At 37.9% G+C, this 23017-nt stretch overlaps 1 protein-coding gene across 2 annotated transcripts in view; it reads left to right on the forward strand.

The window, feature by feature from the left end:
* Positions 1-23017, forward strand: part of SMYD3 (SET and MYND domain containing 3) — a 395935-nt gene that overhangs the window by 333630 nt on the left and 39288 nt on the right. For both annotated transcript variants that reach the window (XM_014950576.1, XM_014950578.1), the window contains exons 9-10: positions 6013-6100; positions 9506-9680. In XM_014950576.1, the coding sequence (XP_014806062.1) occupies positions 6013-6100; positions 9506-9680 (263 nt within the window). The remainder of the gene's footprint in view (positions 1-6012; positions 6101-9505; positions 9681-23017) is intronic.

Here is a 23017-nt window from a genome sequence, read left to right on the forward strand (position 1 = left end):
CAGCCCAGGTTCCAGTGTGGAGTCAAATTCTAATATCACAGGTTGCTTCGCAATAGCCTGTGCTTCCCAGTGAGTATTCATTTTTCTTCAGATATACAGTCTTCTATTATAAACTGCTGTTCCACCACAAAACTGCAGCTTCAAAGTTGAGCACGAATTATCTATGGCAATGAGAAAGACTGAACATTTTTTGTAAGAGATGACCTCAGATATTTTGGTCAACTGCTCAAGTGTGCTTTCTCTTGCTGTGCCTGTAGCTGCCTGCACTTGTGATTGCCTGGCAGGCCCTCGTACCCTTTTTGCTCTGAAGCACTTAAGTCACAAATTCAGTTTACCTGCAGTATAGCAACTTACGTATCACATTTTCTCATTGACATTTTTCTTCGTCTTACTGAAAGTGAAACTTCAGAAGATCTGCAATATCTTCTACTCATTTAATGCTTTCCTGTCGCCGCCAGGTATAAAACAATGAGTTATTGGATTTACTAGAAACATATGTTCAGTAGTTGCTGCACTTTTAAATAGAATCAGAAATAGAAAATTGTTGTTTGTGCTTTCAGAGCTTAAAGTATGAGATCTGTTTTCAAATGTCATGCCCTAATTTAAATGTGTCTAAGCTCTTCTGATACCTTCTGCAAACAAAGCCTAAGAAAACCTCTTTTGATTTGAACCCATCAAGTTGATCAGAATTGTTCTGTTAGATGCACATCTCAAGTTGCTGCTTAAATTTTTAAAAATTAAGCAAATGGTAAGCCATGGTCAGCAATTTATGTGAAATGTTAAGATATTTGAGGTATTTGCACTCTTGTATCCCATTTGTGTATTTAGAAGAGAAGATACTGATCATAGAAAAGTGTAAACCTTGTTTTTTACTCCTCTCAGGGCAGTCTGGCACTCCAATACCCCCTAAGAAGCTTTGCTAATTTCTGCCTATATGGGATGGGACACCTGCACGCTGGAAATAGACACATAACGAGGATGCCCTTGGACCTAATTTTTGTAGGAGGAAGGCTGGGAAGAAGAAAAAGAGGTGTAGGAGTTAATTATTGTTTGGAGATTCCTGTCCCCACTTCTCCCTTCTGTGGAGGGAGGTGGGGAGTGCTTCACGGTTCCTCTCTGTGGCAAATCTCTGGCTTGCTTCTCTACATCCATCTGTGAGGAGACAGATGAACGTTGTAGAGAAGAGAGAAAATCTATGTCCTATTTCTCTCCTGTGGCCTAGGTATGAAAGGAGGACTAGGCCTTAATCAGCCTTTTCAATGTTCAGGATATTTTTTGATGTGCAGTGTATTACAGGTGAGCAATTCTGAAGCCATGGGAGTGCATTTGGGCAGAGGGGGCAATGACACTGACTGGTTGGCATATGCTTGTTTTGATAACAGAGATCTTCTCTCAGAGAATGTGCTGTCTGTAGGGGAATATTTAAACATTCAGGATTCTAAATGTTGGGATAGCAAAGAACAGTGACTGTTAACACTGCTTGCAAAAGCAGTGGCACTTGAATAGGTAGGGAGCACTTTTAGGAAGTATAAGAAACACAAGAGTAGTCAGGGGAAGAGGGGCAGTGTGAAGTAACAGGAAGGAAAGAGAAAAATGTATCTGTACTTTGAAGATTGTAGTTCTTTCTAAGGAGACTTCAGTTAAGGATGGGATGTGTTCAGAACACTAGAATAGCAGAAGAGAGAGATACCTTAAAAATTCTTAGAAACAACGTGGGAGCAAAGGAATAGGAAGGAACGGGACAAGTGAACATTTGTAAATGCGTATTTCTGTGGTGATTGATATCTGTAATTGTTTCAGGAGATGGTGCTGTTATAATAAATCTTTCTATCACTTGAAGTCAGAACCACAGAACATTTTACATTTGATCTCTATGCAAACAGATTATAATTCTCATCAGATATCCCCTGGTTTTCTTATTTCTCTCTCTTTTGTTATAGCTTTGCTTTAAGTGATTATGTCTTCATTTTTATGTGTCACTAATGGAACCTAAACTTCGTAAAACTGTGTAATATTTAAAGCAAATACTAGCATTTAGTCATGTATAGTGTACCACAGGCTACTTATATGAGCATTTACAGGATGCACTGGGAAGAGCTGATCATGTCCGTTCTCAGACTCCTGAAACAAAGATTGCAATGATTATCTACAAATTTAAAAGTCTGGAGAATAATTTGGTATAAAAGCTGCAAGTATTCTGAAAGGAAAACAAAAAATTATGTTGTTCTGATCTACAAGCTATAGCAATTATGCTGTTCAAGCAAATATTTTAAAAAATTAATCTTGCTCTTGGATCCATTATACAGCAGAATTACTGTGATATTTAGAGTAGGAAAAATGGTTCTTTATGTCAGGAAGATTTTGCTTTACAGAATATTTTGCATTTGCCCCTGTTGAAGAGCCAAATAGATTTCAAGGGTAAAATTTTGTCTGGTTGAATTGTGTAGGTGAGCCTTTGTTTTTTATTTACCCTAACTAAATTCAAGATGTGAGGTGTCAGGTGTGAAGAGTTTAGCCTATATCTTGTTTTACTAGGAGGACAGAATATAACTGGAAATATAACTGGAATTTGTTCCGTCTAAAGTATTTGAAGTACAGGTCAGTGTTAAAATGACAAATCCCCAGGTGTGTTTTTTTCAAGAAAGCTGTAGTAGCACCTGCCATGGTATTGACAGCATAGAGAGATGGAATTGAAATGTTGCTGTTGCATGTTAACTCACCTTTAAATGAAAAAATTTCCCCTGCACATGCTTGCAGTAAGTGGAAAGCAGGTGCTGGAACCATCTTCCATCTGGAATAATTACTCAAAATAAGTGACCGTACCAATTTTCTTTCCTTGCACCCTAGATTGTGGGTTCAGCTAGCACATCCAGTGATACTTCTGCCTCCAATGGATTGTACCTGTGTTATTAAGAGTATCACAAGGTTGTGTTCTTGCCATGGAAAAGTATGTGTTGCAGCCACCTTTTCTGGTCTCCCCATGAGACTTCAACATCTCTCAGTTTTCTCCAGCATGCCTCCATGTGTGAAAACGGAATTGAAAAGAATGCCAGTTTCAGGCATCGTAAAGTTGTCATGCATTTTTTTGACTAGATTATCTAGTCTAATTATTTTTTAGACCAAGACACAAATATTTTGTTTTTCGGAAGAACATCAAATGTTTTTCTTATGTTTAGTGTCAATGTTAGAAATAAGGAAAATAATTAAGCACAAGTCACTAACTCTTCCTTCTTTTTCAAAAGCCTCTTCCTTTTCTTCAGCCAGGGTTCTCCTTTTCTGCAGATGAAAAAAACCTTTCTTCCGTTATTGTTGGCAGCTCTGCACACCTGGAGGTTTGACTGGGAACACGTTCTGAAAAGAGAGGCTTTGAATGGGTGTTACTCTGTGGAAAGCTAAATCTCCCATAGCTGTTACGGCCATGCTCTTAGATTAAATTAAACAGTTTGGCATAACTATTAATCGCTTCAATTATTTCCCTAATTCCAACTCCAAGGCAGCTTTGTGTTTTTAGCTGGCTTAGTCATATCACATGGCCATGACTTTCAAGGCATTGTCCAAGGGAGAGAAACAACTTACTTGGAAAAAGTTTATTAGGCCAGAAGGCAGAAGTGTTCTCAGTGACAAGCCCTCCTGGTTATTTTGCAGCCCCTGCTTGGCTGCCTGTTTGGTAGCAGGCTCCGTGCCTTGAACTAGAGTGTTGTTTGGGAAAGGACAGAATTTCTTTTGTATATGAAAATCTGATGAAGAATAGTAGAGGTGTAAAAGGCCCAGCTAGACTGGTCTTTGCTTGTTCTTATGTAAGCCAATCCCCAAAATGCCACATTTTGAGAACATTGTCTCATTGAAACCTGTGACTTAAATCCTTCCCAGAGCTGGGCATCCTGCCCAGCTCACTCCATCCTAAAGTCTCTTATAAAAGGGATAAAGACCATGAATCCAGAGAGGGATGGGAGATTATTGGTCCAACAGACACTCCCTATTCTCTACCTGGATATGAAGCCAGTAATGACTTAGCCCTATGCACTGGTGTAAAGGTTAGAGGAAGCCCCAACCTTGTATTGCTTTGTGTTGTTAATGAAATGCTGGAAGACAATGAAAAGCAACTCAAAAGACTGCACAAGAAAGAGAAAGAATAATCCTGTGTCAATGAACAGTTTAACCTGATTCATCCATAAGTCCCACTGTGTGCAAAGTGAGCCCTAATGATGCATCAGTCATTGGCCTGTAACAACTGTATGGCTGGTTTTTTTCTTCACCTATAAATCTGTCCCAATTCCCATGTTTCTGAGGTTTTAGTTGTAAGGCTTACAGCATGTTACAAAAATACTGAGAATTACACTTGGGCCTGTGGGAAAAGATAGCTTAAAAGATTTTTTCTTTTTCAGGTAGTTCCTTAACCTAAAATTTATCAGACATCATTATTACAGGCCATTTACAGGCCAGATTTATCTTTTAGATCAATCAGTGAGCAGTGCTTGATCTACAAAGATGTTTTAGAGACAAATTATTACAGGTTAATAGCTGAGTTCTGAAATTGATGTACTCCCTTAAAAACTGGTAGAGGTTACATTAAAGCTAACAGATTCAGTGGAATTCTATCACAATGCTGGGTATGTACATTAATTATGCTGATAAAATTTCTACAGTACAAGCTTGTTTATCCTAACATTCACCTTATGCCTTCTGGTGGCAAATTCAGCTATGAACAAAATTACTTCCAGGTGATCTTTTTGATCAGAGAACTGATTGTAGGGGAAGTACATGTGCAAAATCCAGCGGGGTCAGGCTGCCCTTTTTGTAAGGTTCTACAGAACCGTGGGGCAGCTGAGACCAATCTTGATTTAATCTTGATTTAATCATCCTAGGAATACACAGAGGTCTGCTGTTTCATGGAGCAGATGGAAAGACAAAACTGCAAATCAAATGTGAAAGTCAGTGCTGATTCTCACTATAAATATTTTCTGTTCTGAATTTGTGGTAAATAAGGAGCAGTGGAATAAGAAAATTATGCAGTTGTAGACAGATAGAGATTACAGGCTTTTTAATAGATGTAATCCTGTGATGCCCAGTGATCACCAGTTGATTACAATGTGCTTGAATAGATTTTCACGCACCTTGTCTGTTCATCTCCAAGCCTACACCCCTGCTGAAGGCTGTTTTTTTTAGAACTGTATTTAAAATATTCCTGAAAGAATTTGCACTTACAAAACCCTTTTGTGAGGAGCAGGACCTTTTATAAGGAAATTTTGGAAATCCCTCAAGATGCTTAACTGTGTCTGTAGATGCTTTAATAAATTTGTTCCATGTCGTTTGCCTAAGGTTGCTAGAAAGTTGAAAAGGGAAACTTACTGCTGTAGCCATTAGACATTTTTGCTTTCTTTATGACAAAATGATGTAAAAATATAACTGTTTATAGAATCTGATGGAATAGGGAAAAAAGAACAATGAGTTATAAAAGAAAACTGAAATCCATCTTTTTCTGAGTAGCAGACTTCTGTAAACTCATGCTTGTAACTGTAAGGGATGAAGGTAGAGACCCACTGTTTATAAAGTCTCTATAATCACCGCATCGTTAATCAAAATTATTTGCTAAATCCTTTCTACAGTGTGGTTGAGGATCTGTGAAATATTAGGTAGCAGGTCTTTGAGAGAATTTGATCTTCTCAATGCATTTTGATAGTAAAAATCACATGCTATTATTTGTCTTTTCTTATGATGCATAAGATCATATCTTATGTTGCAAAACTAATATCTGGTTTGAGCATTTAGCGTTTCCAAGTTTACATTAATCTTTCTTGATATTTTTTTTTCTTGATTTCTTTCATCTACTTGCAAACACAGGGTGAGTATGAATGCCAGGTGAAATGATTTTTCGTGTATTTACAAAAAACAGTGCTACAATCCCCACAAGTAGCTTTAGTTAGTGTAATCTTTTTACCATGTTTTTCATCATTACTGCGTATTCTCAGTTTACTGTTTTTCTCATCAAATACTTTTGTTTCCATTGACCAGGATGCTGAGAAATTGGCTGGTGAAGAGCGTGCCTGGAAAGAAGTCAAAGATGCTGTAAATGAAGTAAGATATCCAAAATCAAAAGAAGGTATCCTTTCAGTGACAGGCTACAGTCTGTCAGTCAGTTGTGAAAACAATCCAAAGACCCCTTAATAAGCAGTTTATCTTTTGAGATTTATTTCCTAAAGTTTTACATTTTTATGTTGTTTTAAAATGTATTTTTAATTCATTTGATGTTTAAACCATATCCTATTCTTAATTGTATTAAAAGTAGTAGAGTTTCTAATTATTTGGACTCGAACTGCTTCATGGCAGGGATAGTAGGTACCTACAATTCAAAGGGATATTTTGGCTCTGGTTTAGACTTCTGCCATCACAGCCTACTACTTCATATAAATCCATTTCTAAATGAAATAAAGCTTAATCTGGAATGTTGTTAAATTCTTTGTCCCGTTACTCCCATTGTGAACATTTCCAGGTTCTCATTCTTTGCTCAACAAGGACTATAACAAGGACATAATCACAGTCAGGTTCACTGCAAACATAGAATCATAATAAGTTATAATAGTAGATAATTAAGCAAATTGAATGAAATGATCTTGTACTAATAAGCAGAACTGGAGCCTAATGGCTATCATGTAGATATTCAATCCATTTAAAAAAAACCCACTAGTGAACAGCAACAACCAAGAAAATATGAGCAGAAGAGAGGTGGAGATTTTTACTAGAAGACTGTGAATAGATTGATCCCTCTCTCATCTTAGTCTATTAAGTGGAATTTCACTGACTCTGAATTTGGCCTATTGTAGGCTATTGTAGCCTATTGGTCTATTGTGCCTGACCATTTTCAGAAACGTGGGCTATCTCTGGAGCTAGACAGAATTAAATCTTATAGTACCCCTTTACAGCAGCATAAAAGACAAGTTTGCATAGTGATATTCCAGGCTGGAAACAAGTGATCACAATTGTTATTGTAAAAAAAAACCCAAACAACTGGGTTTCTTTCTTTCTAATCCAAAGAGATTCATTTGTTAATAAAAGGGAAACACTCCCTTATTGAGACAGACAATACTGGAATAGATCTTCAGGAATTCAGTTATACTTCAGGGCCAATGTTTTAACATGAAAGTTAAATTATAGAAATGAAATGTGCAGTTGCAATCATTTTTAGACTAAAAGTATGGAGCCAGTCCTATTTAACATTCCTATACTTAATTGCAGGAGAAATTGTGCCTACTGAATTTTGCTAGGGTCTTTAATTAAGTTTACTGATATAACTGATGTTTTGAAATTAATCAAACACATGGTAGTAAAAGGTATCAGGACTGGTTGGAAAAAATATATCCTTGTTGTCCTTTCACCTTCTGTTCTCAGACATGAGCTGTTTGAAATGTGTCATCTTTCCTTCCATTGCACCACAATACCAGTGCTAATTGGAATGTAGTGGGTGCAGTACCTGAAGAGGGGACTCGAAGTTTGTCTACTTGCCAAGAATGAGTAGAAACCCTTCCTTGCTGACTGAGGCACATAGTCATTAATTTCTGCAAGTCCAATTTTTTTAGCAAATTAAACCAACAGTTCATTAGTTAGTGACTTCCAAAACCTGAGCTGCTGTTGATAACCGATTCAGTGTTGTAATGGTAAATTTGCAGTCAGAGGACTTGAAACAATATGGGTAAGTGAACTGACTCGGGCTCAAATTTCAGTTTAAGCATACAAATTGAGATGCTAAAGCCCAATGCGAGAGGATTACTGTGGAGAAAAGGATTCCTCTGCATCTGAGGCCGCACAACAGCAGCAGAGATGCTTGAGGGTGACTTGTCTGTTCTTGGGCAGATACAGGACAGCCAGCTTCCCTTTTGTCCTTTTGCAGCTGAGAATGGGTTTTCTAGTTTGCAATTTATGTATCTGAAAATTTGGTCTGAACAGGTTTTGCAATTTAGCGTATCTGCTATTAGATGCTAGTCACTGAACAAAGCAGTATAATGAGAAGGAAAAGCAGACAGACTAATACTGTGCATCAGCTAAAATGATAATCTTGCAAGAATGTCAGTGCTTTGTACTTTCTACAAAAATTGTATCAAGTGGAAATAATATCCTTCATTCTTCTGTTTGTCTGTCCTTAATCAGTTGTAAAGAATACATGGATGTTTGCCAGAGATATAAAGGTTAAGGTGCAATTTTATAATAACACATTCCTTCCCTTATATGGTTCTTTCAATCCAAGGGCATGAGAGCAATTCACAAATAATTAGTTTAGCCTTGTAAGAACTGTGCTATAAATCCTGGCCCAGCCATATAGTGCTCACATTCTTAAATTTTAAGTATGTAAATATGCCCATGTTCAGGAAGGACTAATTACTTAATCACAGGGTTATCATTGTACACTTAAATCCACTGCTGAATTGGGGTGAATAGTATTTTCAGTAATGTCATGAAGATAACTGCTGAAATTCCTTGAGTTGATTGTATGAAAAGGACCGTGATACAAACAATGTTATTACTTCTTTTACTATAAGTTTTTTTTTTTTATTATTATTATTTCATCTGTTCTTACTAGTGTGTATGGTATCTTTTTGGTGTTTACACTGCTTGCATTCTGCGACTCCCATGAAGTCCCAGATGATGACAGTACTAATTTAAAATTTGGGTGTATTGGTATTTGGCTTAGGTGTGGTCAGAGAGAGAAGCATCTGGTCCACAGAGAAGTCAAACCAGTGCAGAATGTAATGAAAATAAGTGTTTTGTGGTCAGGAATATCCAAGTAAAGTGGATGCAAGCCCCAGCTTACTTCTCTTCCAAACACTACACTTCTTGTAGCATTGGAGGTAAAAATCTTCTTTACTGACAAGATACTTAATCCTGAAGTACAGTCAGACATCAGAACTGTAATACTTTTCTTTCTCATGCATGAAACATGCAACTGTACCTGACAAAAAAAACAATGCTCTTTACAACTGTTTCAAGGAGAAAGAAAATGAATTGCAATAAAAGGTTCTCATTTCATAAGAATTCTAAACAAAATCTTGGGCAGCTTAAAAGTATGTCATTATTTTAAAATATAAAAAAATAATTTTTTTCTTTTAGATGCTCAGACATTTCATTAAGAAACATTCCCATTGGTTATTGCCCTTAGGTGTAAGGTTTGGAGGAGTATTTTAAATAAATAATAATATTTCAGCAGCTAAATAAGAAGTACTTGAAATTTAGTTTGTTATGTTTTAAGATATCCTTTCATTTTGTCATCTTTCTTTTACCCTTTATTTCTGAAATACTGCCTTCTTTAGACACTGTTTTGCTAAATGAAAACAAAGCATAGTTACCTAAGCTACCACTTCTGAGTTCAAGTATGTTTTCAGGAATTGAAGCAGAGTCTGGAATCATGGCAGCTTTTTTATCTTAATGCCCTGTAGCTCTTACTCCTTGCTAACAACATTTAGAAGTTCTGTTTTTGTTTGATTAAAGATATTTCTTTAACTAAGTCTAATAAAAGAGTGGGAGCGGATTCTGGCAAGATGCAAGAATCTCTTGAGCAGCAATACGGGTCGTCTTCCAGACACAAATATCTATCAGCTGAAAATGCTTGACTGTGCCATGGATGCCTGTATTAACCTTGAATTCTGGGAAGAAGCTTTGTATTATGGCAACAGGACTCTGGAACCATACAGGTAAGACATGTAATTGGTTCAGTGTTTTCCAAAGATGGCGGAGAGGGGACTGTCTCATTATAAGCAAATACTGTGTTTCGTATAGATGCTTTTTACTGGTTTTATTTCTTGCTATACAACTTGCCTTGCTTTCCAAGTTAGTGGATGAGGCAGAGCTCCCATCCTGCTTTCACAGTCAGGCTGAGAGCAACTAAAATGATAATAGGAATTATAGTAATAACTGATTATTAGCTCCTGACTGTTTCATGTGTTCAGATGCTGCCCCAGCCCTGATCAGAATCTGACTTTCTGGTTCAGACTCCACTGCCATGAGGGTATCCGTGTTTTATGCTGAGCCAGGTCAAGCCTGAGGAGCAAGCAGTTGGCCGAAATAACATATATTCTTTGTATAATCGATACATAGAATTTACAGAAATAATAATTAAAAAAAAGTCTTAAAATGCAGTTTCAACTGGAAATTGAAAAGGAAAGGGGCTGAGGTGGTGAAGTACTTGCTGTTCTTCTCTCCTGGTCAGTACTTGCTCCTATGCTATGTGCTGAGAGAGTTTCTGAGTCTAATGGCTTTTTTTCCATAAGGAAGGATGCTCTAGGAGATTCTACTTCATGTGGTAGGTCTTGAAATTAGTTGGAGCTTGGATCTGTAATGCAGGTTTGGTCGTCAAGTGGAGAAAGAGCTGGTGCTGTCTGCTTTGGTCTGTTCTAAAAGCCCTCTGACTCTAATCTTTGGATTCTGGATATGTGCATTTTTTGTAACTAAATGTAAACCTGTGCTGAACGTCCAGATACAGTGTCATTCATGCATGAATGTTCATTCTTGGTAAAGTATTTTTTAGAGCATCCATTTATTCTGTGTTGGTTCTTCTACACCATATGATGTTCCAGTACATAGTGTGATGTTGAGAAGTGAGATGAGCATGCTGGTGCTGAACAATATGTGCTGCTGTGAATATGAACATCTCGGATTTTACATGTCTTCCCTAAGCAAACCAAATGCCATCAGGATTCAGCATTTTGTCTGAGGAAACTTCATCTGGCAGCCTCTTTCTGCATAAAAGTTTGGGCTTCACTTGAGAAACAGCACAGCATTTCAGAGCTTTCACTATAAACTAATTAGCAAGAAAACTGCACAGGCTGGTGTACAGTGGAGCTGTGGAGAAGCTCAGTGTTCATAATGACTACTACTTCTCATAGAGGAGGGCATGAATGCCTGCAAATTTTCATGTTTCTTCAGGGTGAAATTCACATCATGCATGTCCCACTTAACCTTTCAAACAGGGCATACGTAGTACTGCAGCAGTACATGTTTCCTGCCAGCCTTCTATCGCGTGGCATGCTTCAGATGAACGGAGTAGTCTGCCTGTTTAAATGTTCCTTTATTAAATAAATAAAAAAAACCCTCCCTTGTATTTTTTATTTTATAACTTGTTAACTCGGTTCTTCACAACTGACAACTGAGGATTTTTCTACAGACATTTCAGAGAGCAGAGATTAAGGTGAGACCAAGTGCAATTTTACCAGATAATTTAATAAAGCTTTCTGTGCTCTGCTTACTGAAATGTACTGTAGTTTTCAAGCTGTTTAATGCAGGAGTTTGGAGATGAAGGAAAGGGTTCGACAGTGCATTCAATTAGTATCTCTTAAAGAGTGCTATTTACATGAGGTATTTGACTTTTTTAGCACCTTGAAGAGCTTTTCCTTGTTCTCTTCTCATCCAAAAGCATTATTTAAAAGAGATTTTCAGTTTTTGTTTTTTCTTTATACCTTTAAGTCATCACTACAAGCTTTGACACACCTGAAACAAAATCCTCAGTTTCTCATTACAACAAATTGTGCCCTAAGCAGCAGGAGAGCAAATCCTAGGAAATCTTTTGGGATGCATTGAATTTCTCCTGTTGAATCAATCTACTGCTTGGCTGCTCCTGCAGTTCCATTATAGCTATCTATTTTCCTTTCCTCAGCTCTGGAAAAAGTATTCATACAGCTCTCCACAGGGAATCACCTGAGAATTCATGTGGTCCATATAAATAGGAAATCATTGTTACAACTTTTAAGGCTCTGGAGATTTGGTCAAAAACAATTTTAATTGTGTATTGTGCATTTTCCATTTCTTTAGCAGCAGGTTTAATTTTCAGTGCTGTGTGACACTTTGTATCATAATGTATGATTTCATTATGATGGTTCCTGACATTTTCAGAATCATCCACTTCATATAACTGGCAGAGACAGGTGGTTAAACTACATAAACCTGATTTGTCATACTGAGTACCGACCTCTGTGTTTTAGGTAGTGACAGTAGCCTATGAGGGACACTGTTTAGGAGCTCTCAAATAATTTTAGAACTTCCAAAAGAATGGGAGAGATGGCAGCTGTCGAGATGAAAAGCTGCCTTCTCCTTTTGTGCTGAACTGTAACTGTCCATTATTTGTTAAAATCTACAACAGGTACTTCCGCTGAGTAGCCCAAGCCAAATCTATCTACACAGATTTTCTTGTACGTCACAGTAATTGTCTGTCTGTCCAAGAGCCTTAGCAAAAGTTAAGACATTTGCCTAAGTGAAAGCTGCCCCACATCATAGTCAGCACTCAGCAGCTTGCAAAAATAAACTTCCTTTCAAAAATCCTCATGAGCCTTAACCACATAATAACGGAATATCAGCAAGAGGTGTTACATGGGTTTGTCATGTCTCAGTGAGCACATTCACACTCTGGGCTGACTGCTGCTCATGAAGAATCAAATTCAGAGATGCTGAGTAAGGCAGACTTCCTTTAGATTACCTCTCAGGAAGGACCCCAGCGTTTAGCTCTTAAATTGCAGAGAATGCACAAATGTTCTGGGGATTGGGTTGGGGTGGGGTTTTTTTTCCATTCTCTCAAGTATTCTGCTTACAATGTAGACAGTGGAAGTGAGCGCCTGTTATAAAACTTGCTGGATGTCCTCAGCTATTGTAGCAAGAGTAATAGGAGGAAAAGAAGTAGCTAAGTGACACCATGGGCCTACTGGATTTAGAAAGCAGAAGGGACTGGGTAAAGCTGTGTCACCTCTCTGGGCTCCTGTGGCATCAGCTCTGGTCAGATTCTTATGCTGAGAGGAGAAAAATGGTCATCTTTTTCTGTTCTGCACTGCTCATAATCTGATCAAATTAAACCTAATGTATAAAACCCACTGATTTTCAGATGGGCTGTTTTAATTAACAATCCTTCATCTCCAATGCTGCAGCATTAGAAGTTACTGGAGGGCTCCAGCATTAACGAGAGGAAATTCCTTTGTCTCATGCTGTACAGAAGTGTTGTGCAGTAGTGTTGTTCTGTTTCTTCCCCTGGCAGCCTTGCACATCCTTCCCCCTCCATCCTTCCTCCACTGAATCAGCACTGATACAGGGCTTGTGCTGATGTGGCTGTTCTGCTCCTGGAGTGGGAGGGAGCTGGGTAGGTGCAAGCATCCCATATTTGTGTGAGGTGGGCATCCTTTGTCTGCTCTTCTCACCCCTCCTACTCCTTCCAGTGATGTTTTGCAGTATCCCATTACTTCAGCTTTCCTCAGTGAGTGAGATTTTTTAGGGAACAGAGAAAACAATCACAGTCAACACAATTTTTGGTTGTTTTGAAAAGGGCTAAGTGTAAGAACAGTGGCTGGGATATACTTCTTGTATACTTCTTTTCAGAGAACATGGTTCAATTTTCATTGGATGAACGAAATTTCAGCCAGGAATTTTTAATGTAGAATTCAAATCCAATAGATATGACAGACTGTAGTTTCTAAGTATGTGAACTTCAATCAACAAGAAGATTAAAAATTGATGGCTGCTATAGTATCTTTTCCATGAGTCATGATCTTGTAAAAAGCCAAAAATAGCTGTAGAATCTAATCTTGTTGGAAGAAACTCTGAACCTATTTTCTCTTCTTCAAAAATGCTCTCCAATAAATAGTCTGGTTTTCTTTTGGTCTGATTTCCCCCTGTTTTCAAATGTGTTTTACAAAAAAGTCCTGTTCTTACAGGTAGTACACTTTGTATTACACTGATGATATATACCGTGACTGGAAAAAAATTAATTTTTTTTATCTTTACTTATGATCAAAGATATATGTTTCTTTACGGAGTTCAGCAAACTCCTGAGTACCGACTAGTTCTGAGGCACTTGGCTTGAATTAACATTTACATGAAAAGTTAGAGCACTTAAAAAACTAAAAAAAAAAAGTGAACTGCAGTGATAAATAGGACCACTGGGGGATGCTGGTGCTTAAGGGTTAAAGTCTGGATTCAGCGCCAATCGGCACCCTGGCTGTGGGAGGTCCCCTGGGGACTTGTGCGTGGCTGGCAGATTTCTGGACCCAGAGACAGCAGTAATTCAGGGACCAAAGTTCAGTGTCTTAATCATAAAACGTCAGTAGTAAACATAAATCTTACCTCTGGGATCCCTTGAGAGGGAGACAAAAACGTGAAGGTGGAGAAAGTAATTCCACGAAGGAATGAAACAAAGAACAAAAAGAATAAAATCTACCTTGCTCACTTTTCTGGGGTTTTAGAAAATGGCCACTTAGACATAAATGGGAATTTATCTCTAATGTTTAGAGAAAAATATGTGGAAAGAGGAGAAAACAAAATCTTACCAAAGAACTGTAAGAGATTAAAAAACTGGGAAAATCTGAATAGATGGGGTATCCTTTCTTTTGGTTGCCTAAACAAATACATGTGAATTAAGATTTAGGAATGATTTTTGGTTCATGAATGGTTCCATTGATTTGTCATCTAAAGATGGTAAGACAGTAGTCATAAGTAAACATCAGAGGTTTGTGAAAAGAAGAAAGAGGTACATTTGCTAAAAAAGTAGGTTGTGTCTGTGTAAATGTACAAAGCTGGGGGCATCACAACTCATTGGACCTCAGGAAGCTGTCGCCATAAAGTGAGTGAAGAGCACCAGGCCTCTTTGGTGCACCTTCAATGTAAGGAAATCAATAGAAGGATGAGAGCTTGATAGTGACAAACTGCTAAAGCAGGTAGAAACAGTGGACAGCACCAAGATCACCTCTCCACTTTCCTCCCAGGGATCGCTCTTCACTGCCTGTGTTTAATGAGTTATGTGATAATTAGCTGACATTATTAGCATAAATCAGTGGAAGCCAGACCACATATACAAACCACGCCAGCTCATGAAGGCGTTAGAAATCCTCATGAGAGACTGTTATATTTGTAGTCTAACAAAAACATTCTTCACTTGAACGTGCCTCCTAGTGGAAGGCAGACATTCTCATGCTCTGTACTCTCTATATTGTTGTGTTATACAGTTTTTCAAAAAAATAGGATATATATGAACATTTGTATGATAATTGTCTTTGTTCCTACTTTATCCCCACTTTATCTCACAAATCTTTTATGTGAGATAACATAGACATCAGTAAAAATTTTTGTTGCATATTTGTTATTTTAATCAGAAAGTTAAAGATGTTTTTGTGTTCTGGAGAGGTTTGGACATCTCTTATGCAAATCTGAAAGGACAAAAATATATACCACAAACCCATGAGAACTGTAAACTCCAGTTGGTTCTTTTTTCTTGGGCCTCTTGGTAGAAGAACCTGTTATAAATTGGAGAGTGCATTGTCTCTGATTAATTGTAGGTAACTCTTCCAAAAGGAAGATGTTTGTAGCAGTATTTGCACAATTTCTGGCTTCATTGTAGCTGTTTTACAGATAAACAGGGAACATACGTGTCCCTGGCCTGATATCTTTAGAAATCCCTTAAAGCACTTCAGCAGCCCAGTCCCATCTTCCATTCCTCCCTACTTTGTCCCCCCCATATCCCTCTAATCTCAACAGCTTTTCCAAAACAGAAAAAGAAATGTCTTATGTCTGAAATCTGGTCCCTAAGTTATCTGTCTCCTGATCAGTCCATTTCCCGCATAGGAAATGGATTTTCTGGTTTGCTGCTTGCTTGCTAGGTATGTCTGCACAGCATCAGCACCTTCCATTCTCTGGTTCTTTTTCTGGTTGTTTTTCTTGTATTCTTCCATTACAAGCACGTGCTGTCCCCAGGAGTGATACTGAGCTGCATAATTCTCAATGATTCCTGTAAGCTCACGCTCCGATAGTTGCTCCACCATCTACCTTTCCTCATTTTCTCCTATTGTGCATACGGGTAAAATTTCTTATAATTCTCTCTAGTCACGCCAACTGTTTTTCAGGCATAATTTTGATGTGTCTAGGTTGTCCAATATACTCTATCACACATAACTTCAGCAACATCAGAGTTAATTTGCAGTACCTCTTTCAGTATATACCACATTTCTTAGGTAGGCTAAGACTTTCTTAAATAGCTTCATTGCTGCAAGATTTTTCTGACTGTGTTCATCCAGTAGCTCTATATTTATATACTGGTGCTAACTAGCTTCAGTTTTCAGTTTTAGTTTCTAGTTTCACCTTTCACTTATGCCAAGAGCTATATGAGTCTGAATATTACAGACAGTGATCTCCTAGTGATGTTAGTGAACTAAATCACCAAGAGTTTTATTTCCCAGAATAAAAACCCAGAAGAAACCAAGAGTTTCTCAGAGTTTCATTTTTCTCTGACACAACTACAAGTGTTGATTTCTCCACCTCTCACGTAGCATTTCCAAGATGTTTTAAGAAACTTCTTGAAAGAGCTGTGTTCTCTGTCACTGATAACTTCATCTGTAATTATTTATTTGCACTGTAGGATCTTTTTCAGATTAAGATACAAGACCATTCAGGGCTTCTGGCTTTTTCTGGAATAAAGATTTCAGTCCTAGTCTACCTGCCTATCAGAACTGAAAGATTCAGTTTAGTTTTGTTTTTTTTTTACATAAGCAGGAATAGTTAGTACCTTTGTCTCATAGGGGATCCTTTTTTATTCTTTTTTGTACATGCATACTCAAAATTTACAAAGTAAGTACTTATGTAGCCCTTACCTGAGCTCTTTTCGTTAGTCTGCTTGCTATTACGCACCAATTAAAGGACACACATGAATAAAATAGAAGTGAGAATTAAACACATTCTAAGCAAAAACAAAGCTCTCACATACTAACCTACAAATGCCTGAGGAGATATTACAAAGACCTGTGTGCTGTGAGAAAAATGCAGCATAGTTACTCAGCTGGAATGATTTTGAGAACGATTTTTTGGAATTCACAGTGTCTTTGTGAATTTTGCTAGGACAAAAAGGGGGAAGTTAGTGGCATAGAGATTCTAAACAAAGGTTTGGTTAGAACCTGAGCTAAAATGGGATTGGAAAGTGATATCAAGGGAACAATTAATAGCTAAAAATAGATACGTATGAAGCATATGTGGAATTTTGGACTGCTTTGACAGTAAGTGAACATTGCTTTGAAAATCTATTTTGGAGGCAGAATTCATGGTGAAAAGGGAGACAAAGGAGAGGAGAGTTGTTTAAAAAGAAAGATAAACTTACAGTACTATGTCTGATGAAAGAGACAAAAAAAGAGAGAGGGCATGCAAAAAATTGCATCAGAGAAGTCATAAGGAACAAAGCATTCTCTGGGGGGAGAATTAGGAAGAGTCTGACTTGATTCAGAAAATATCTATTTCTTTGTTTGAATAAATTGTGAATTTGAGTTGAGGAGGCAGAGAGTGGAGACTTGGCAGTGCTTTTAAGAAGAGAATCAATTAAGAGTTCCTAGTGGTGGAGGTATGAACAATGGTGAAAAAGGAAAATTATAGTATAAATTGCAAGAGAACAGTCTAAGCAACCTTAGAGATAAAGGCTGAAGAAGATGAAAAAGCAATATTTTTTGCTATTGAAGAAGTGGAAAAGTTACTGAAAAGGAAAAACACAGTTGTGAGAAAGGGAAGAGGAAAGGAGCAGCAGATAAGGAGAGCAAAGAAATTGAAGAAAATAGAGTCTGTGTAAAGGGTGAATCAATGAGCTTCGAGTGAGTGATGGAGAGACGGTGCTTTGAAGAGGGGCGTGCAGAACCAGAAAATTGAAGGAAGTATTGTCAAACAATAACCGTGTCAATGATTGACCAAATTCCTAGTGAGATGATCCATCCAGCAGGGAAACCAGAGAATGAAGGTCAGAGAGGTTCTGCAGCAGGATATGTGATGCTGAGTAAAGCTGAAATTTCCCAGACTGATGTTGACAGGAAAGGAATAGAAAAAACATAATATGTAGGCGAGAGGAAAAGGTTAATTAGTGCAGTGAGCAAATCCTGGAGACCACACAGTTACTGGTGTGATGGTAGACTACAAGATCAAGGTCTGTGAGTCAGCTTTTCTTAACCCCATAAAACCAGAAAATCCAGTCCTTCTATATATTTGGAGGTATCAGAACTACTTCTAAATTATCTAATCCTGGTATAAGAAGTGACATAGCCACATTAGGATAGCACTCTGCCTCATATAATTAGCAGTAGAATTGTGCCATATGTGACTGCTCAAGGAAATAGAATAATATTGACTGCTACACAAACACTAATTGCATTGCTTCATAAATACAACAGCTCCTGGCCTTCAGAAATTTAGTCAATGGCTAATCTTCTTACTTCTCTGTACAACATATAAATGTTGGATTATGCAATTTAGGGTGAAAGGATTGATGGCGTGATGTGACCGTATGCTCACCTGCAAAACCTTCCTGTGTGTATTCCCTTGGTTGCCACAGAAGGTGCTTCTTCCTTCCTTTCCACTCTGGTTTTATACTAGAAAATCTATCGATCTGCTTTAGGCCAGAACCCCACACATTGTCTGATGGTATCTAACCCTGAGATGTATGCCAAGCCCCTTTAATCCAATTTAATGTTTAAGCAGGTGATTCAGTGTTTCTCCTCTCCCACCCCTTACCTCTCCCAGATTCCTTTCTCCTCCCTTGAGTATACTGGAACCTCTTTTCTCAGATTCACTTTGTCATTTCATCATCAGGCAAGACGCAGAAGCCTGAATCACCTTCAGTAACGTGACTTTGAAGATGAAAGTAACAAGAAAGAAACAAAAAGCAAATGACTGTGGGTAGAGAGCCAGAGAAAGATGGTAACTGAGTACAAATGTTGGAAGGCTAACAAAAGACAGGTTAGGCTACAGCACGGGTAAGAAGAAATTCTCTGAGAAACAGAAAGTAGGCTGCCCAAAGGGCCATGAAAACTGACAAAAGTGAGAGCAAGATAAATATATCAAAGAGAAAAAAAAAAATCCCCTTCAGAAAAATATGCAAGTTTACTAATTAATTATAAAAAAATTACATTTTACAAGCAAAACAAAGTCATCTTGGAGGAAAACTGAGGAATGCAATGCACACATGACCGGTAAAGGGAGAGAGGGAAGAGTATAAGCAACCAAAGAACAACTAGAAGAAGCCCAGAAATATCAAAATTAGGGAGGAAAAGCCTTTCTTTTAACTTCTGCCCATCATCACAGAAGATAAAGGGAGAGGGCAAAGAAAATTGATACTGCTACAGTTGCAAATACTTTTCTAAGAGGAAAATCAGCTTTCTCCAGCCGTGGAGTGCACTTTTGGAGGATATAGTTGATGCGCTGCCAGAAGTGAAGATAAAGTTCTGGAACCAAAGTGTGTTCATTACAGCCACATCATGAATACATTTCCATATTAATTCAGGTATGTTGAATGATGCACACCAAGGATTTAATGTATTTTTAAGGCTGGCCAGCATTCAGAAGTCTTCAGAAAACTGGCAAAAAGTGAGAGCCAACAAGTAGAAGCATCCTAAACCAGGTCTTTCAACTCAATTTATTGTTGATGAAATAGAAAAGAGAATGAGAAAAGAAAATCTTTTCATGCAATAGTGTGTTTGGCAGACTTTGAAAAATTGAATTAGATCCTACATTGCTGCAAAACAAAAGCCTCAATATATGCAGTCATAAAAAGGAAACACATTTGGGAGATTAATTTTCTTGTCATAGAGGGAATTTGCAAGATTTACCACAGCATTTTGTGGAAAACTTCACTTTAGATGGTGGCACAAAACACGTTTTAAAAATGTTTATGTAAATACAACTGAAGATCTTGCTTGGGAAGAATGGGAAATGGCTGCATGTTGGACTGTTTGAGGTGTCCTGAAACACAGACATTGTGTCCTATGAAACATATTGTAACTTCTCAAATCTTACCAAAAAATCACACAAAATAACTTATGACCAGGGGAATGTACTGCTAGTTAGTTGGTTACTTTCATGACAATAGCTAGAGATAAGTTATCTTAGATATTTGTCTCAGTACTGCAGCAGCATAAGGCCTTTTGTTTTTCAAGGGATTTCAAAATGTGTAACTAAGTTGGGTAATATTACCTCTATGAGTTTCACATCTCAGAATTTTGAGATGAAAAGCAGGTTTACGTGCTTGCAGTAAGATACAGTAAGATAACATCCTGAATGCATACTCAGGCTTTATCTGCTGCTACCTGTCTGGATTCAGATCATCTGTGTATTGTCTTGCTGGCATGTTTGCAGTGCAGGTGAGCTCTACCAATGCTGAATATTTATCAAAAGACACTATCAAATTTTGTAAGGTTGCTTGTGCCACTAGAGAGCTAGAAAGAGAGGGAGAGGGAAAAAAAAGGTCTTTTTCATGTAACAGAGCATCAAGATTCATAGAATCATAGAACGGTTTGGGTTGGAAGGGACCTTTAAAGGTCATCTACTCCAGCCTCCCTGCAATGAGCAGGGATATCTTCAACTAGATCAGGTTGCTCAGAGCCCCGACCAACCTGACCTTGAATGTTTACAGGGATGGGGCATCTACTGCCTCTCTGGGCAATGTTTTCCTGTTTCAATACCCTCATTGTAAAAAATTTCTTCCCTATATCTGGTCTGAATCTTCCCTCTTTTAGTTTAAAAGCATTACCCCTTGTCATGTTGCAACAGGCGCTGCTAAAAATTTTGTCCCCAAACATTACACTGTGACAGAAATAAAAGTATATTGGCATTCACTAAAATTGATAATTTTGTTAAGTACTCTGTGCTTTCAACCCCCTGCCTTGCTCTGAGAGCAGCATTGTCCCGGGGAAGTACCCCTGTCTTCTATAACTTGAGAACAAAAAAATACGGTGGTTATACACCTCTGGTGTGTTAAACTGTCCGTTGGTGAACAATCAACTCCAGATACTGCAGTGGGACATGACTTTTTCCCTCCCGTTTGCAGTGGTGAGGACTGTCACTGTGCCTGATCTTTGCATTGGAAAAACTGCAGGGATGGAGCATTTACTGTATCCAGTGACATTAATAAAAACCCAGAGCGAATTGTACTCAGACCCTGCTGAGTTAAGCAAGGGAAGAATGACAATAATTTCTCTGATAAATGAAAAAGACAGAGCTCTACAGAAATCAGCAGTGGTTTGTAGATCTTGATTTCACTGAAGGTGTCAGCAACATACAAGTCTGTGAAAAAGGCCTTCACTGTTGGTGATAATGGTGTGGTGTATATAATTGGGGGGATCAGCCTGCTTAGGGAGTCAAGCACTAAGTTTTCTTCTATAAAATTTATTTCAAAGGTCAGAACTGGACATATACTTGCCTGGTTGAACGTGGAAGAAAATTTACTTACAATTTTTCTGATATTCACTCTAAAATGCTATCTCTTCCTTTTTGTGCCCTGTAATTAAACAAGAGACAAGGTGAGGTTCTTCGCTGCTGTGAACTAACCAAATTTGTTTTACACCAGGTAAGGCCATAAAGGATTCTCCATGAAACTAGCTTTCTCCCAGGCAAAAATGCAGATATTCATGGTGTATATATGTTTTGCATATACTGATACCAGTTTCTCTTGCTGTTACTGCTTCCTAGCTAGGTAAATTCATGGATTGCTGATGTCTTTAGCAAGTTGGGTTGTAGTTTACTTCAGTTTTGTTGATGCTGGTTTTTATATCTGCCTATTATTCCCTGTCTTTGCAGTTATTTTATCAAGATCTATTTGTAATGGCTTCAAGCAAATATATGCGTGCTTAAGTCATACAAGTTGCATTCCAGTAAACAGTACAATCCTTTGGCCATTTCTGCCCACCCCTCAGGTGGCTCATCCCTAGCCCCCAGGGCTACCCTTTAGCAAAGTTCTGCTTGCTTTTGTTTAACTGAGGTTGACAAAAGTGATTTGATTTCCAGGGTCTTTGGCAGTGCTAGTGACAGCAATGGCTTATATAGAGATACCTTAGCCTGTTCCTGAAAAAAGGTTAGTGTGTTGTATTCAATACAATAACACTACCCCAACTTGCGATTAAGTGCTTAGTGAGTTCCATTTCCTTATAAGAACATGTGTAAGAACCCAAGAATGTATGCCACAAGTGAACTAAGCATTAATCTGTCAGCAGCTTAAGTGTGTTTGGGATAGTGCAATGGAAATATGCAGTATAGTGACACAGTGTTTGTTCTCTGGGAAACACTTAAGAGCAGATGGAACCTGTAAAATAGACTGATTCATGAAAGTGTGCAGCTTCTATCACACTTGTTTGATGCTTCCTTGTTTTAACCTAAATAAACACAGGCCCCATATGCTTGTATTTTCAGTAAGGTGCCAGTAGCTGCAAGTGGGGATCCCGACATTAATAGGTGCACAGAAATTCATCAGGAAGGGTCTTTTACTTAACAGGCATGCTTCTCTCCTAAAATAATGAGATCACTAAAAAGTACATTATCATTGTGGATATATGCTAAGGAACTGAAAAAAAGTTCAAGGATTCAGCAACAACATAAAGAATAAGATGCTGGAGTCTCATTAGAATTCAATGGAAAGCTAAATCTGTAACATGCATGTGTTAAAATTTTAGTATGAATCAATAGCATCTATAAAAATGAGGTAGAGTTGTACAGAAATGACATACAAATCTGTAGCATTTAATAGAAAAATGTTAAGCATCCTACAGATCTGTTGAAGCATATTGTAAAACTCTGCAGACAATGGATATAGTTGCAATTTGAATTACACTAGGGTATGTATGTAAGGGAGACATTACATTTGTATCCTTAGTGCTGACTTTCTGAGCTCCACCACTTGCTAATCTGAAGAAATAATAATCTCCATATCAAGATCTGGAAGACCTTTATATTTGTGCAAACCATCACCACAGGCACTACTTTATGGTTTTTGGGTTGTGTGCCATCGTGGCAATGACAATTTAATTTTTGCATTCCAAAATTTGCAACAAATTGAACCTTGGGATGGAATTTACAGACAACCTGCATTGATACTTATCCTAGCGTTTTATGCTGAACTAAATCAGCTTAATAACTGATTCAAAAAAGAGGCTAGATTTTCATAAGTTTGAGGGTTTTTTTCCTTTTTTTGAAAGCAATCAAATCAGTGTGTCTCCTAAATGAAAAATGAGCATGTGGATTTCTAACATCTTGCTTTCTATGTAGTGCA

The sequence above is a fragment of the Calidris pugnax genome, unplaced genomic scaffold, assembly GCF_001431845.1.
Source record: "Calidris pugnax isolate Ruff unplaced genomic scaffold, ASM143184v1 scaffold24, whole genome shotgun sequence".
Taxonomy (NCBI): Eukaryota; Metazoa; Chordata; class Aves; order Charadriiformes; family Scolopacidae; genus Calidris; species Calidris pugnax.